An 18423-nucleotide genomic window follows, 5' to 3' on the forward strand; every position below is an offset into this window, starting at 1 on the left:
CATAATGCCCTAAAGGAAGCAGAGTTAGTACACAACAAATAGGACCAACAAATACATCATATCCTTATTTTTACTGAGAGCATTGCCGAGAAGCATTGCCTCTCAGTGTCTCATAAACACCAGATTTGATATTCTGGAGTTCTTCAGGAGCTTTATTTCACAGACTGAAAGTAAGTTTGATTTCTTTTGTCCATATTCTCCTTTTTGAATTTTTTTTTTGACCATTATAAATGTTTTTTACTTATAAACCTAAAATCTATGACTACTTTTAATTTTATGGAGCATTCTGTGTCCCACATTTTCTCCTCCCTAACTTATTACTAAATTTAATTATTGCTTTAAAATTCTCTTTCTATATCTATTAGTTAGGAATCTTGCCCATTCAAAATAACATCTAAAAGCATATATTGTTACACCTTCTTTGAATTTTCAGGGTGGATGCGTACCTTATTTTGATGGGTAGTATTTAACTGCTGGTAGAATGATGTTAAGAATATGGGTAACTTAAACAGGTAGGAAATTGTAAGATAAATCATTTATCTTTCATTTTAAGTTCAACAACTTTTGCACAAAAGGCATGCTAAAGTATGATATATTTGGAGTGCAATAATTCCATGTTATCCTTTCATCGCCTTTCAAAATAGTCTGGTGATATATTTCTGTGTCAGTGCTTGGCTTGTTTTGTCCCAGTGTATACCCAAAGAGCAGCTCAGCTCTGCAGAATGCCAGTGTGAAGGAACACTGAGAAGTTCCATGTCTGTTATGACTCACTAATTCCCGTATCTCATTTTTATTTTTCTGCAAAGGCCTTCTCTCATGCCTTTTCAAATAAGTAAGAGATCAGATGGCCCTAAAATAGCGGTTTTATTCTATCATGTAACCTGGTATCTAATCCTGGAATGAATAAATTGTTTTTATGTGAAGGATCTTCCTAGGCAGTTTCTAAAATTAACTGCTGTTTTTCTCTATTCTTAGATTCATTGATACAGTTACATAAATTTGAGTGTAAAAGTGTTCCAGAGATTACCAGAAGTCCAAAATGAAACACACATTCTCAAGCTGTTTATACTCTTACGGAACAGCGTCTAGCACAGCTGGGACCTGCAATACAGTGACAATGCAAATAATGTATTAATGATTACAGGACATAACAAATCTTCCTCCAAGGCAAGGTCATCCAAATCTGCACAGGAAGAGGCCTAGTACAGTGGAAGATATAATCCTATAAAAAAATATATAAAGTTCTCTCCCGTTTCTCACAATTTGTTTTGAAGGTGTACTTTGTTTCTTCACTTAACTGATGAGCTGGTGTGTCCCCCCAGGTAGTCCTTACATTGTGCTACCATGATCACTGGCAGGTAGGGTAAAATCACTGTGCTTTTGGAAGAGGGACCTGGTAATTGAGTGGTGAGATGCGACTGCAGAATTAGCAGTGGAAAAAGAGTAATGTTCACGGCCAACTTCTGACATAGGCAAAGAAAGTATTTGCCCAAGATAATAGGGTGGTTAGAATCATAGAATCATCTAGCTTAGGAAAAGACCCCCAAGATCAGCTAGTCCAACCATCAACATGGCCTACTGAGTCCCATAACTATACCATATCCCGTAGTGCTATGTCAGCATGTTTCCTGAATACATCCAGGGATGGGGACTCCACCATTTCCCTGGGCATCCAATTCTAATGCTTGAATGGGCTTAGGAGGATGATTTTGTTTCCTCCCTCAGATAACTGACATCCAGAAGTCTCCTTTGGCCTGTACTGGATAGTTGTTGCATTGTTTCTTGGATGCACAGTCCACCTTATACTGTCCTCTCACTTTGCTACCTCAGTTCTGGAAGGAGGGGGAGCTCTTATGGGGTTGCTGCTGGGGCAGTGGCTCTTTCTTGCCTTCTCCCTCTTGCAGGCAGCTGTATTGTGTTGTCTCTAGTGTGTGCCTTCTGCAATGGCAACAGCAGATTGCAGCATACAATGAGGGTAGGCACAGAGGCAAAGTGTCTGGGCTAATTGCCAAGTCTGTTGTGTTTTGGTGCACTTCAGTGTGCACCAGTGAAGCTGGTACCTGGAAGAAGCATTCTGATGTTGCTCTCCTACTGAATTTTATCAAAATTGCTGAAAAATCTGCAGTTGTCTCTGATAACACTACATTTTATGCAGTGATATTTAGCTTTTGATGTAATGCCAGTAACCTGTGATTCAAAGATTACATCTCTGAACTATAAATAGTTTTAAACTTCAAGTCTTTGTGGAGTGCGAGAGTCAGAGGACTGATTTAAACAGTTTCTTGCAAGTAACAACTCAAGAAAAATAGTAAAATAATAATTTATTGATTGCCTGAACTATTTTTTCCCCTCAAAAAGATGTAGGTAGGATCAGAAATCTTAATACAGGTTTTAATAATTATAGTGGCGTGTTCACCACTATGCTGTCCACTCAGAAATGTATTTTTTCCTTTGGGAAGCAGTTTTAAGTAGATTCACCTGAACTTGCTAGGCTTAGTTAGTTAGCTTCATTATTAGAAAGCATTCTGGTTGGAAGCAGTGCAGATGGAGATATTGATGTGATAATATTTTGTTTATTTGATATTACACTAGAAAATAAATAGTGGTATTGTTTTTAAAACACTACAGGGAGTCTGGGCATGACCCTGGCAGTTTTCATTAATTCTGACCCTGATGAAGTACAAAAAGAGAACAAGCATAAGGTTAAGTATGTACAATTTCACTGAATTAAATACGGTTTGCTGCATGTTCTAATTCTAATTAGGTATGTTGCTTGTTTAAGGACAGTGCTTAAAGCCTTGTGTGTAGAATCTTTAAATTGTGTTTTTATTATTTAAAATGCATTAGTCTTCTATAGCAAGCTAGACCTAAACTTTGCAGTGTTGTTTCTGTAGCTCTTCAATTCAGATTTCAGAAACATTTCTAGGTAGATTAAAAAATCGATATAGTTGTAGATATGCAAGTGAAAACATGGTATAATCAGCTTGGTGTTCCTGCCCATTACTTTGATGCTGTTTATCTTCAAAGCCAGGGGATAATTCTATGACAGCACATTATCTGGGAGCCTGTATTTATCTTGACTTCTTTTCTTTCCTCATAATTTGTGGCCTGGCTCCCATCATTTGGTCTGATAAAAGTGGTGTGTGAATCGCGTCTGGGGATTGAGGCAGACCCCAAGGATTTCCTTGTGAATTTTTTGTTTCTTGAAACCAAACTACTATATAGTCTTTTCCACTCTTCTCCTCCTGTTTTGAACATGAGAAATTTCTTAACCGTTTTTAATGCTTCTTTTTCTGGGGGGTGGGGGAGATTGTATATAATTGTTTCAAGTGACTTCAGTCTGCTGGATAGTTTTTGCTTTCATTGGCTTTTTTTTTCCCTGCAGAAATGGTGGCGCTTTTTCTTTTGGTACCCTTTGCAAATTATTATTTTGAGCCTTTGCTTGTGTATTTGTAATCTCAACGGAATGAACAATTCTTCCCTGATTGAGTTGGCTGGTATCTCAAGGAGTTGGTCCTGGTGTGCTTGTCCTGCCCAGTGTGTGCTGTCCATGGTGCAGTAATTGCAGCTCCGATCATGGCCCTACGAGGCACTTGGCGAGATCCTGCTCCTGTGACTCTTGACGTTAAGGGGGATTAAATGGATTAACGACATATCCAGGAAGAAATTGGTGCTTTAAGTTTAATGTACAGTCATAGGCCAACAATTTGGCTAGGTTAAAGTTTATAGTAAATATGAACTGAACATGCTCAAAGATTCTCAATTTCTTTTAGATATTTTCACTAAAAAAAAAAAGTGGTTATTATCCTTAGTCCGTAAATGTAGATTGAGGAAATAAAGTATTTTGGAAAGAAGAGGAAAAAAATATTAAGTATTAGTGTTATGGGTGTGGCTAAGAAGGTACAAATTATCTTGAGCCTTCTAGGGGAAGATTGACTCATTGTAGCTCTTGTTGTTCTCTGTTTTTCTGCTTTTATTTTTCCTTTCCTCATGCATTTACATTATTTATAATTTCATACTAAGCTTTTGTAATTCACAGGCCTTCTCTACTGTTTGGCAAGACATGTGCTTGCATCTTCTGTGCACTTTGCAACCTGACATTTTATTTTCTCCAACATATCATTGTGAGTCTCTGATTACTGTGATTGTCAAAGAGAATTTTTTTTTTTGGTTATTCACGTCATTAGAAGCAATGTCTCATTTGACTAGTAATATCAGTATCTATGGCTTAATACTGCCAGTTTCAGAAAGAATTAAAATGTTATAAATCATACTTCCTTTTCAGCCCAGAGCTGTTGTCTAGAGTAAACAGAAATTAGGTGCATCCTATCAAATAACGTTTTTATACAGAAGCATTGCTAAGGAAGTTGATTTGAGCATTCTCAGAGCAGTTTACTGTGTTCATTTCAATGAAAGGAGTAAGAAGTGAACCTTAGATTTCTTAGACAAAATAAAAAGGTATGAAGGTTTCTAGGTTGAGTTTACTCAGCTGCTGTTGGGCAACGTGGCAAGGTGACTAGAAGATGAGATCTTTCACTCAAACCTAACTTCCACATTTTCCATAAAGGAAACAATACCTAGCTAAAGGCTAAATTGCTAGATTTTAGTGCTTTGTGATAGGGAGTGTTTTTTTTTTTTTTTTTTTTTGAGGATGTATTTTTTGTCTTGCTTATAAGAAGTCTTGGAGCTCCATCCTTGATCCCAGTCTTCGGGCTTTTGCTTTTACTTCCTTGTAGATCCCTTGATCCATAGCCCTACAGCTTTTTTGGTCCTTCTCTAGATTGCTGTAGCACGCCATGTTGCTACTGTATCCCTTTATTCATATGGATATAAGAGACAATCCCAGGATCTGTTTTTTTTGGTAGCTTGTGTTTTATTTTTATTTATTTTCCTTCTCTTTGGTAAACAAATCGCAAGCTTGTATTTAGGATTTCTTCCCTTATGTGTCTCCAATTTTTTTTTGTTGTTGTTGTTTTACATGACCATTCCAAGACGGATAGTACCCTTTGAAAGAACAGAGAAAATAATGAATGGACAGTCACATAAAAGAAAACTGCTTCATCCATAAGAAACCATTCTTTTAAGTTCACAACGGGAGGTTTTTTAGATGTTTTAAATTACAGTGATCCCACTGCTATATATAATCCAAAGCTCACTTCAAAAAAGTACTTAGAGAAAGTGGTGACAGCTTCTGTTTCCAATGTGAGAAAAACTTTAATCCCTGAAAAGTAACAAGGTATCAACTTCAAAATGAAATACTCTGATTAATTTAAGCCTTTGCTTCCACCTGATTTCTTGTATATTTAGTGACTGGAAAACTGCTGAATAAAATTGTAAAATCCTGTAGTACATGAGTGCAAGAATTCTGAACGCATTTTTGTCAGTGAGGTTCATACAGACATAAGCCAGGATGTAATCATAAACAACTGGGTGATATCTGATCTAGTTATTATTTTGATTTTACAAAACCAACCCAGTCTGTTAGTTGCAGAACAAAAATTTAAACAAATGTCAGCAGAGAAGAGAGTGTCTGAATAGCGAAGCAGCTGAATACAAGATTATCATTTGCATTTTACTGTACTAGTGAAGGTCAATTTCAATAAAAGATAAGATTGACTGAGTTTTGTTCCCTTCTGTGAGAGAAATATGAGAGGCTTACTAATATTTGTCAGCTGCTATTAGCAGATAACCACTGCAGCAAATGACTAAGATAAGTGGAGAAAATACTGTCTATGAAATCCAGGGGAAGATTTTGAACATATTTATATATGCACCTAGAACTCTTCATACTCTTTCTTCATACATGGAACATGCTAATGGTTATATTTATGCATGACTCATGAATATTCAGTGTGAATGATTCTGTAGTGAGGAATATTTATTTTGTATTTTGGCTATACAGAGGAGTATACTCTAACTTACTATTTTGGTTTTGAATGATGTCTTTCAGTGTTTTTCTTTCTCTGTACTAAGCAATCAATGCCTCTGGATTACATCCACAGGAGGGCTTTGGAAGCTAAATCCTATTATGTTCCTAAGTAGGTGCCTGACTATTAAAAAAACATCTTTCTAACAAACAATGAGAAATGCCCCAAATCTCAGCATTGATATTCTCTAAAGTTAAGCCTCTGTCTGTTTTTGGCAGTGTCCTATCCTGGTTGAAGATCACAATGTTTACTTGATCCTTAGACTCTTCCAGGATTTGTAGAACTGGGCCATACACTTGCAAGTGTTTCCTTGCATGCTTGATCTGATAAGCATAGTGACAGCATTCCTTTGCATATGTTAATCCTTTTTTCATTTTCCCAAAGTAAAGGCCTAGGTTTTAAAATTCTGGCAGTGGTTTAGGGTAGCAATAAAGGTGCAGGCAGGCAGCAGTACAAAGAATGGCTGCCTAAATTTGGAGCACCAGCGCTTAATATCCACCAGACTCCTCAGTGCTCGCTCTAAAGAGAAGCCAAGTTACCTAATGCAGTGCTTTTGGTGATCCATTTTGTGGATCTGAATGGATCTAATATGTATTGTATATCTATGCTTAGAATAATGGAAAAAATAACTTTTTTTTTAGGTTCACTGTTTTTTTAAAAAACACTCAGATTTCTGGATATATGTGAAGAACTAGAGGGGTAGTTATATATCAAAATTTGGAAATAGGAAGCTGTTAACTTGTGAGATGTGTGAAGACTGTGCTTGTGAAACCTTGGGTGCTATGATAAGATAATCAAATATAACACCAAACAGGTGGTTCTTCATAATTCAGTGTAATAAATTGTATAGTTATTTTGACAGTGTAAGTTCTTAGAAAATGCTGCCTTTCATGTAAACTGTATACAGTGATCACAAATCCTTATTGTTTGATAATCTTTTTCTTTTAGAAGCTATAAATATTGTAATTATCTTTTTGTTTGTTTGTCTTTTCCTGCAATCACTATCCTTAAAAAAAACAACTGTAAGAAAGATGTCTAAGAGAACACCATATAAATCTCATTTTTATGGGTATCACAATAGTGGATAGTGAAGACAACTGAAATAAAAACTGTTTGAGGAACTACGTCTGAAGGCTTAATTGATAAGACCTGATTTTGTATATGATAAACTTGAGAATGTGACAATTGCAGTAATTGTCTTGGATGCTTTAAGATGAGAGATGTAGTTAAATTGTAAAGCAAATACAACGATTTTTTACAAAAAAAGCTGAACATTTAGTATGTGCCTTTGCTTGGTTTTCAGAACTGTCCATTACGAAGGTGGTGCTGTGTCAATTCACGCACGTTCTCTTTGGCGATTAGAGACTCTAAGAGTTGCGTAAGTAAAACCTCCCTCAGAAAAGAAGTCAGTTCAACAGGGTGCTTTTAGTACAGTAAGTGTGTTCCTATAAAATCCTATTGATAGCTGTGAAACTGGATTGATAGTACTAAATCTTCCTCAAAAAGCGGTATATCACTTTCACAAAAAATTAACTTACCATAGAAAGTGTGTGTTTATATTGCAGCTTTTCCACTACACAAGCTGTTTTTTTTTTTAAATTTTATTTTAAGTTGCTATAGCTATCAGTGATCTCACGATTTTCTGTTTTTATAAAAGTATATGACATTCTAAAGAAAACCAGTTCTAATTATATAATATACATGTGCCACCTCTAACTTGTTTAGGCCATTTGAATGTCTGCAAGGCAAAAATTTACAAAAAAAAAAAAAACCAACAAAAAAACACAAACAAAACAACCAAACGAAAAAAACAACAAAAACTACTTTGCAAGAGTGCTGGAATGATAGAAAGGAGTAGTGCTTTCTAAAAATTTATTTATAATGGTAATAATTAAAAATGCACTGTAAACTTTTACTGAAATTTTATTATAGTATGTGTTTGTGAAATTTCTCATGACTAATGATTGCTTTTAGAGACTAAATCAGGGCAGCTTAGGAGAAGATTATGCTCTAAGGATGCTATTCTGTGTGCATTTTATTTAATGGCATGCTGTTAAACATCATTGCTAGGGCAGTGACATTTTTGCTTTGAACTAAAATTGGCCCTGAGAGTCCTTAAGTGACAGGAGTGAAATTGTAGAAAGATTTCTGGCTTTTTAGTTTCCTTATAGCAAGTACTTCTCTAGTAAACAGTGGTGCCAGAAGAATGTGGGAATTTGAGAAATTGCAGGTTTCTATTAAGACTGTCATGTGTTTCAGTTTGACAGGCACTGTATAAAAACTTCTGAAGTGTATAAATATTTTAACACGTAACTGAGAGAAATTGTGAGAGGAACAGGAATAATGACTAAGCAGTGGTAGCAGTAATCTTTCTTTCTAGAACATAACTTTCTTCCCGGAAAATATTTATATATATAAAACAAGTCCCAAGAATAACATTCACTCCAAGTCTATCACCTACATATTTTCTCGTATAGTATTCAAATGGCTGTATACGTTCACTGCCAAACTGCAGGCACATGACTATTCATATATCCCTACCTGAAGCCTTCCATCAGTACGAGTCCTTCCTGAAATGACAGTCAAATATAATATTGATTCTGTTAATTTGATATGATTTTGCAGGAATCATTGTTTCTGAACTCTCTCCCTTATAGTCAAGAACCATTGCAAAAATTGCCAAGGCAGTCTGCATGTGCATTCATGCTTGCCTCCTGGATGGCCTACCATGGAACACCAGATACTATCATGTAGCAGGGCTTGCTTTCCTGTAAAGTGACAGGAATGTGTATTCTCATGTTGCAGAAAAGGAATATAATTAGTCAGAAATGGTTTGACCAGATGCTTACTGCTCAGAAGGCTTTTGTTCTAAGCGCACACAAATTGTTCTTTTTCCTGTTGTACAGACACGAACTAGGAGCATGGCTCAATTGCAGTACATTTATTATTTTCTTTTTTTTAGGGTCCACAGCTATTGGGTCCAAATTGAGACAGACTAGAGAAAAGGTAGCTCCTCAACATGGCCCATGATATGAAAGGAGGAGAACTGATGTTTTTTTTTCCAGACACAACAATACAGTAGCTGAGGTTCATGACTTGACATTTTACTTAGTTGAAAGGCAGAAGAAATTGTGCTAGAACACCGATCTGTAGATGTACTTTTATAGAGTGTACTAACTTTGCTGTGCAGAAGGTGGGGGAAAAAAGAAACACATTTCTAAGATGCAAAGGTTCTGCATTTCCTGTCTCCCCAAAAGTCTTCCCTCCTCAACTCAAGAGAATATTTCATTTACAAAACAAGATAGTAAAGGGGAAAAAAACTTCATTCTTTTGGCCTGTTTCAAAATGATAAATAAAAGGTTTAGAATTTTAATATTGAAATGTAATAAATCTTGTTACAAAACAGAAGCCAGATATGGCTCCTGCATTTGAAAAATTGTGCCACTTTCAAGATGTCTGCCAAATCAATTTTGCATACTTGGCATATAGTATGACCAACAGTTAAGAGAGATGCTTAAACAAATGGATATTTGCATTAAATAAGTAAGTGGTTTAATATATGTGTGAGGGAAAATGAAAATGAATTAAACCCATATAAGTACCTATATAAGCAGTGTTTACATACATCTGAAATGTGAACTTTTGAAGATATGTCAATGAAGAAAGTGTTGTGATGAACTAGAAAAACATCCTAATTGTAGCAATTTCCCAACCTAAAGAAAATCTGAGAACGCTTCTGGAAAGGCCTAGTGAAACGCAATCCATAGCAATACCTACATGGATTTCTCTTCAACAGTTAATCAGAAGATCAGAGTTTTGGGGGGCTCAGTTCGAGGCAACAAGTTAAAAAAACACAGTTTGTATTTCAACTTCAGTTCTCAGGGAGCTTAGATGCTCCCTGAGAACTGAAAGCTTTACCTTTCTTCCTTCAGTCCTGCCTATAGGAAATAGAGAATCTGGGCCAGTCTTTGTTTGATCATTTTAAAAACTTATTTTTTGCAGATTAGATAGGTTACCTGCACAATCATTAAATAAAGTGTGCTGACTGCTGGGAGTGTGCTCTGGGAGTGTGAACTAATCTGTCTGCTGGTAAATGAAATGCTGGAGAGAGAACTGGGTGATCTAAGCTCCTGGAGTACAGCAGGTCTTCTTCAGGCTGTCTGTATCTTCTCCCAGGAGGAATTCAGTCTGAACTAAGGCAGCCTGTGCAAAGGAAGAGGTTAAGATCATTTATAGTTTTTAGAGTGGTTTTATGAGAGGTGGCTACAAAGTAGTCATTTTCTTGCTGATAATCCGACGTGTAATTTTACACTTTTACTGACTATTTAGTAATATAATGTGCTTTAGAATATCCTTCTCAAGAGTTAAATTCTGTATCTTGTTTTAAAAAACAAAATATTTCTTCTGAACTTTCTTAGGTGGAGTGGCAGCCACATAAGATGGGGACAGCCATTCAGATTAAGACATATAACAACAGGAAAATATTTAAGTCTCCTGGATGACAAGAGTCTTCTTCTTACAGACAAAGAGAAAGCAGACGTAAAATCTACGGCGTTCTGTTTTCGTTCTTCCAAGGTATGGAATCAATGCAGCATAATCATAACTGGTAATAATTCCAATCTCTCTTCACTGATTAAAAAAAGAACTGAGTATAATTAATAACTAGAAAAAGATAAAAGAATAACTAGAAGATAATTTCAATTGCCATTTGAAAAGCAGCTTTCACGTTTGCAGAGAAAATACTGACAATGTATCCCTTCTAAATCTGAAGATTCAGAAGAAATGTAAATTGTCAACATTTATTGTTATTTTTAACTGTATTATTTGCAGGAGACTTACGCATCATACTAAACACAGTAGTTTGCCAGTGCTGCATTTAAAAATTAAGTGGGAGAGAAACAGAAAGCTCAAGTTTTTAGTAATGTCATATCCAGAGCAGAATACTTTTCTCAGGTACTCAAAGTGACATATGTGAACACACACATACACATCTCTCTCTCTTTTTTTTTTCCTCCCCAAAATACAACATTCTGATGTAGAAGTTAAAAAATAAGTAGATCAGAAACTTCTTACAAGTTAAAATTCTTTAAATTCAGCAAAATAAAGAAATATGAAAGCTTAAAGATATCACAAGACAAAGAGCACTCAGAAGACAAGGATATTTTGAAGAGCTAAGTTTCTTCTCTTTTTTTTTTTTTCTGTGAATTGTGTTTTATGCCCTCATTGTTACTCTAATAATTATCATTATATGAGAATTAAATTAGGCATTCATGCAATTGAAATTTGGAGTATTTTTTTTTTTTACTTGTCTGTCTTTACAGAGCATGCGATACCCACAGATTTCTCCAATTTATTGCCCCAAACATATAGTTGTTTTGCAGATTCAAGTTTGCAGTGATTATGTTCTGTAGATTTATTTCTTTTGTATTTGCTAAATACTGATGGTTTTCTTTGATTAAAAAAATTATTAGTTTAATATCACTTTTGCACTGAAATAAGGCACTTTACCTGATTGAAAAATGTTTATATATACAATCCACTTTTCCTCTCCATCATCTTTTCAGCTGAATGAGATAAATAAGTTTTTGAAAAAATCTATGGCTTGTATTTTTATGTCATCACCTGTTTCTTTGTTAAAAAAAAAAAAAAAAAAAACATAGGAAATATATTAATGTCAGCTTAAAAAGTGGTCATGAATTTGCTCTTTCCAGTCAGTGAGATCTGCTAGAATGTCAGTCAGTCCTGAAAGTGTGCCACAGAAGGTATAGGTTGGGTCAGATGACAAAAGATAAAATTGAAAGGACAAGCCTTAATCTCTTGAGTCCTTTTCTGAAAATTGAAAGGAATTATAGAGAAATATTAGAGCAAAATAACACATTTAAGGCTAGGCTTAATAGAATAATTTTGTTTGACATTAAGATAAAATCATGTAAAATGATTTTGCCCATTTCGCCCACAAAAATGTGGGGGGATTGGCCTGTATTCTTGTATGCATGAAATAAAAATGATGTTTATAACAAGCATGTCCTTCTGGAGAAAATCTGGCACGTTGTTCAATAAATCTGTTCATTTCCAGTGTATTCTTACTGCTTTGCATCACTGAGGCAGTTTGCAGACTGTTGCTAATAACAATTGCTTCTGTTTATATTTCAGTGTAAGAAGGCTTTTGATCTTTATTTGTGTATAAAAAGTTGATGGTCTGAGGTGCTTTTGTAATGACAGGTTATAGTAAGAGTGTAGTGGGCTGGAAACATGCACCATGCGAGGTCCGTACCAATATTCAATTATTAAATGATAACATTGTTATTTCAGCCTTTTTGTTTTTTTTTTTTAGATCCTGATTTTCACTGATGAACTTTTTAAAAGTAGATAGCTAGATGGATTCATTATATATACTTTCTCAAATACCTGCTGTTTATTGGCATGAACCCAGTACTCCACTCAAATCTTCTCATATATAAGCACTTATGGTTTCTGTTCACTCCCCACAATAGCTGAATGTCTTGAGGCTCCCAAAAGATTGCTCCGATGCCTGCTGTCCCTACACAATCCACTAGCTTTCCATTTTCTCACCTACATTTAATCCCTCTTTTACCATATCCTTTCCTGGCTGTACTCTTTATCTTGCAGGAAAGAGCTCAACTGAATGTGACTGAAGGGGCTCACTCATGGCTCTAAACTTTATATGCAGAGTTGTCGGTGTACTTGTATAAGTGAGGACAGGGATTTTGTTTGGCAAATTGTTGGCACTGCAATTTCTTTTCTAAATAATTTTAACGTGAATAAATTTAACGTGGAATGAATGTTGCAATATCAAACCCCTTCAATTTCTGTTATACTTAGTAGATATAAGGAAGTACAGAATATTCTTTAAAAATTAAGAATCCCTAATAATGTTGACGGTGTTTTATGAGATAATTTGTGAATTCACATCATCACGTCTTAAGAAGTTGGTTGTGAGAAGACATTAGAAAAAATAATAATCTTAAGGTATAGAAACACAGCACTTTCACACAGGCTCACGTTACCTTCTAGTTATGAAGATGATTCAAAACACTGGACCTGAAATCAAGCTGTCCCTTTTTTATGTGATAGCAGGACCTAATTTATTTTTTTTTCCTACATCATTATTTGTGTGCAATGTCCTACTATAAGTAGCTTTTCAGTTTCCAGCTGCTTTTACTTGTTACTTGTTAAGGTTACTTGTGCTTGCTCTTGAAACAATTTAATACAACATTTGGAGAAAATGTGAACAAAATAATGAATTAATACTTAAATAGAAGCACATAGTAACTTGCTAATTGGCATCAGATTTACTAATAAATCAATTATTACCATCTATCAATGAACAGGATTTTAATAAGACTTTAAGCATTTATGGAGGTGAGATGTTTACAAAATAGTGAAATTAACATATGTATCCTAGAACAGTTTAATAATCTGAATTGATGAACATATTATCTCTGGGAGCTTAGTTATGAAAAATTATAATAACAGTTCCACCTGAATATTAATTTATCTTGTTTTTCTTTTAAGTTCTTCAAAATGCATTCTTAATTGTAGCATGAAAACTATTTATTATGAAAACTATTTTGTTTTAATAAATATATATATATTTATTAATTCCTTTAATAAATTAGAGCTTGTCATGTTTTCCTTTCAAAAACCCAGTCTCTGTCATATTTTATGGTGAAGCTGTCTCCCCAGATTTTCATAGTACATGTGTATGGTGTAAATACTCTTTTTTAAAATTAAAATTAAAATTAAGCAGCTTCTTGTCTGGGAATGGGTGAGCAATTATAGAAGCAGAATACTGCAGTTACTGCACCAGTAAGCCTCTCTGCTCTGTTGAACCTGTGAAAGGGTGAATGAAACAGCAACTGCACTATTCCTGTGGTCTCGGTTTCAACTGCAACAATTATGATGTATTCCCTTTCTCCCATAAGAATTGTGAGTAGTTTTTACATCAATGACTCGATCACGTGAATCAGAGCTAACCAAGGTTTTTGGTTACACTCAATGGAGAAGATTTTTGATTAAACTGGAGCTGGTGTTACAGCCTCAGGAATGGGTAGACCCAGCCTGCAGTGAAGGTCAAAACCCCCTGAGAAGTTTTGGGAATAGCTACATTAATGCCCTTCTTAATGTTAAGAAGATGCTATAGATCCTTTGCAATGCATTTTTTGTCCATACTTACCTGTGGTTTTTACAACTAGATGAGGCAGACAAGTTTTATATCAAGTTGAGCCATGTGCTTTGGGAGAGATTAAAGAGATATGCCATGAACCTGGATGCATAGGATGTTTGTCTTATAAACTGATGTGTGTGGGAAAGCATTTGGTTCTTGTAAGAGCTAGATACTTCTGAAATACCTGCCATCTCTATAGGACATCAGTTGGATTGATGCATGGGCATGACATTCTTCTTTTACAGCATGTCAACAGACCAGTGTGAAATGGTTTTCTTTTCTCAGGAAATACTGAACCTATTGTTAGGCAGTAATAGGCTAATACACAGTGGCAGGCTAAAGACAGTCTTTCTGTGACAGCTGGAGATAAATTGCAGGGAGGTGTTCATCTTTCCCAGTATGAAGGAAAAAGAGAAAAGAAAAGAAGAGAAAAGGAGGAGAAAAACCTGCTGGAGTTTAGTGCTTGATTCAGCTAGAGAATTCAATGTATTTGTTGTTGTTTTGTAAGCTCGGTAATGTCTCAATAATGACATGGACTGTCAATTATGATACAAGTTCTTTCCCAGGCAGGTGAAATGAATGCACTCTCCTAGTATAATGAGCCACGTTTTTATGCAAATGGGATCTGTATCCCCATCTTTTCCCTAAATATGTAACTAGATGTTACACTTTCACCAATTTTTAATTGTTTCACTGAAGAAAACTCTTACATAATCTTATAGATCCTATACTTGAAAACTGCCAAGTATTCAATATTTGATGCAAATATTAACGTCAGTAATTGTTCTCAAATATTTTTTTTCCTCATTCAGGAAAAGTTGGACATAGGGACAAGAAAAGAGGTGGATGGAATGGGGGCACCTGAGATTAAATATGGAGATTCAATATGCTTCATACAACATGTAGACACGGGCCTATGGCTCACGTACCAGTCTGCTGATGCAAAGTCTGTAAGAATGGGTTCTGTGCAGCGCAAGGTAAGACTGTAAATAGGAATGCATTTCATTCAATCACAGTCTGAGAAGGCAGAGAGGGAAAGTGAAGAGAACTATAGGAAACAGCTAATTTCTAGTTTTAAAATATTTTAAGCATTTCGTTGTTTCAGTGTAAAGGCTTTTTGGTTGCATACTGCAAGTCAAATTCGTGTGATATACTTATTTCCCAAACTGAAAGTTGAACATCTACATATCTACTTGCCAATAGATATTAACCCACAAACATTGATAAATCTGGATACAATTGATGGAAAACTAAAATACAGTAATAGCCTGCATTATATGTTAATATTTCTTTCTTCAGTGTGCTGCAGTTTGGAATGAGGGGACATTTAATTTAAAGTCTTTACTTTTCATGTTCTGAGTATATTACCTTCTGTGCTAGAATGCTCAACGTTGGTTTCAAGTCCCAAATACCAACCATGATCAAGCAGATTAGTATTATCTTAGGATAATAAGGCAGGATAAAGATTCTCCCATATGTATATACATCTTCCAGAAGCTACGTTAGTCCTAGTGTTTATTGTAAATGTTCAACTTTCAGGAAAATTTCTCAGCAAGGAAAAATATGTTTTTGCATTCTTTTATGAAAATAAAATAAGGAGACGTTACAATTCTTACCAGAGATAATGTAGTGTTTATCCACCCTGTAGTATTTTCCATGACTGTTCTACATGCCAGAAGCATAAAGCTGGAGTAACATCTGGTATACTTAGAAGTTTATGCCTTATAACTTTATATATATATATATATATATATATATATAATTTGTGTGTATAATCTATCTACACACACCTACATTTATGTATTCTTTAAATATTTTATATAAAAATAATATACATTTAGGATACATTGTTTTATATACATATAATTTATAATATTAATTTATATAGTTATTGTTTAAAATAATTCTAGTTTCTGACTCGAGGCATAGTCAGAAAAGAAGCCGGTAACATTGTTGGGCTAGTAAAGAATGCCATCTTTTTTTTTTTTAATATCTTGTCTGACCTTGAGGGATCCGCTTCTGTGTAAAGGAAGAGTTTTTAAGGTGAACAAAACAACCCCACAAACCAACCCTTTTAGTCTTTTGATTTTTATATATATGTATATATATATGAATGTATTTATGTATATGTAAATGCTTGCATATGTATAAATATATATATATAAACACAGGCACACATATTTATAAAGTATATTGTTAACAGAAGCTGTGGCTTTGGGATTATTATGGCTCTGGATCTGCTGGCTCTGTACAAGTGTGTCTTTGAACACAAGGAAGTAAAATACAGATTATCTGTTTTCAATTAAATCTCCGACTTTTTTTATATGACTTCTTCATTTCCTTCCCTGACTTACTATGTGAGTTTTCATACTTCTTATTTGTGAATCAAGATTAATTTTGCAGTGATGGCTTATTTTTGTTTTGCAGGCAATAATGCACCATGAAGGTCACATGGATGACGGTTTAACATTGTCCAGATCTCAGCATGAAGAATCCCGCACGGCACGTGTCATCCGTAGTACAGTCTTCCTTTTCAACAGGTTCATAAGGTGCGCCTTTAAAATGATATTTTTATTCCTTTTCTTATTTTTCTCTTTGGGTGTATTCAAAGTGACTATTAATACAACTGAGCACTGTTACATCTTTAGAAAAACAGAGCAAAACAGATGAGTACTTCTCAATTCTTTACTGAATACCAGCAAAGAAGTATCTTAAGAAGTATTGTCCAATTTCTTTTTCTATGATCTAATATTATTTTATTGTTTAAATTTGATTTAAATGTTTAAACATACTGAAAATCGAAACAAATCACAAAGGGGAGATTATACTGACCAAAATTTTCTGTAGGCCATGAGGTGCATCATTTAGCTCTTTCTTTTTTAAGTATAGCTTTATAAAAAACAAAAAACACACAAACCAAACCCAAACAAACAAACAAACAAAAAACAACGAAAACCTAAGCGCTGTAGCTTAAAAAACCTGATAACTTTGTCTGGAAGAATGAGATAACTGTGCAGCTGCAAACCAATACAAGGCAAATACACTGAAGTTCAAAGTCTCAACCCAGTTTTCTTACATGTATTATGTTATACCTTGTTTCTACCCTCCTCTTACACTTTCCTTGTTCATTTCCTTTTAATGCTACTAGTTTCTTTAATATTTGGTAACATGTGGAATGTTATGTTTTATTGTGTTTTAGCCTCCTAAGAATACTGCAAGATCTATGAAATTTGCATTTATTTTCCTGCACCAAACTTCTCCTAAGTAATACTGATAAAATGCTAATTCTCAAATGTTTTGTGACTTGAGTAATTGAAAAAATGCAACGCTCATCACTGTTGTTGGCATTAGGAAAAAAATGATATGTAATAAGACTATATTTAATAATAAGCATTTCGTAGGAACTCATTTTTCAAAGACAAGACCACGTGGGACGTGGTGACCTAAAGAAACCATGTCCCACATCAGCGCACGTCTGAAGATACAGACATGTCAATTTGTTGAAAAGAATTTACCCAGATACTTAAATAACAGAAAAAAACATGTTAGAAGAGTTGCCTACTAGAAATCCAAGAACTAGGTAGCTTAGTAAATAAAACGTTTCCTTAGGATCTTCTAAGGATGCCATAAAAGATAAAGACAGAGAAAGGCAATTTAATGATAAGGTTTCACAAATCAAGGTACTGCTAAATTACAGTAAAAATTTATACAAAATGCATAGAGAATTCAAGGTAGTGTTTAACAATTTAGTTTTGGCAGAATGTTACTACAAGAGGAAAAAGCTGAATTGGAAAGGGTTGAAATTATTCCGTAAATGTATAGCCCAGTTCTTTCATGTCAAGTCAGTAGAAAAATTGCTGACAACTTCTGATAACATGCACATAAAAAAAAAAGTAGTTTTTAAGATAACTTCTACAGCTATCTCTTTTGAAACATTGTATTACTTACTCTACTTACTCTAAAAGATTTTTATTATTAATCAGTAAATACTCCTACTAAATTTATAATATTTCCTAAATTTAGAAGTCTTTCAGCCCTAGCTCAAAATTTGAGATGAAAATATGGGAGCAACATGCCTATTTAAAAAACAAAACAACAACAAAAGCAAACATCAAAACAAACAACCTCCCCCTAAAACCACCGCAGGTGTGGGTCAGGTTGCCAGGATCCTTCAGTGGCTTCAACACAAGAAATGGGGGAGATAACCCAGTGGGGCTGGGGGGAGTGCATGTCTAAGTGTGCCAGATGAAGCTCAGCAATCTTTAGGTCGGCCTAAAGCACTGGTGAATACAGAAAGGCTCTCATTGC

The 18423-nt window shown here is 34.8% G+C and overlaps 1 protein-coding gene across 1 annotated transcript in view; it reads left to right on the forward strand.

Moving 5' to 3' along the window:
- The window catches only part of RYR2 (ryanodine receptor 2), a 416366-nt gene that overhangs the window by 186264 nt on the left and 211679 nt on the right, over nucleotides 1-18423 (forward strand). Inside the window, exons 11-14 of the mRNA XM_040551914.1 lie at nucleotides 7231-7305; nucleotides 10346-10502; nucleotides 14928-15092; nucleotides 16543-16664. Of these exons, the coding sequence (XP_040407848.1) occupies nucleotides 7231-7305; nucleotides 10346-10502; nucleotides 14928-15092; nucleotides 16543-16664 (519 nt within the window). The remainder of the gene's footprint in view (nucleotides 1-7230; nucleotides 7306-10345; nucleotides 10503-14927; nucleotides 15093-16542; nucleotides 16665-18423) is intronic.

This window comes from Cygnus olor, chromosome 3 (genome assembly GCF_009769625.2).
Source record: "Cygnus olor isolate bCygOlo1 chromosome 3, bCygOlo1.pri.v2, whole genome shotgun sequence".
NCBI classification, from domain to species: domain Eukaryota; kingdom Metazoa; phylum Chordata; class Aves; order Anseriformes; family Anatidae; genus Cygnus; species Cygnus olor.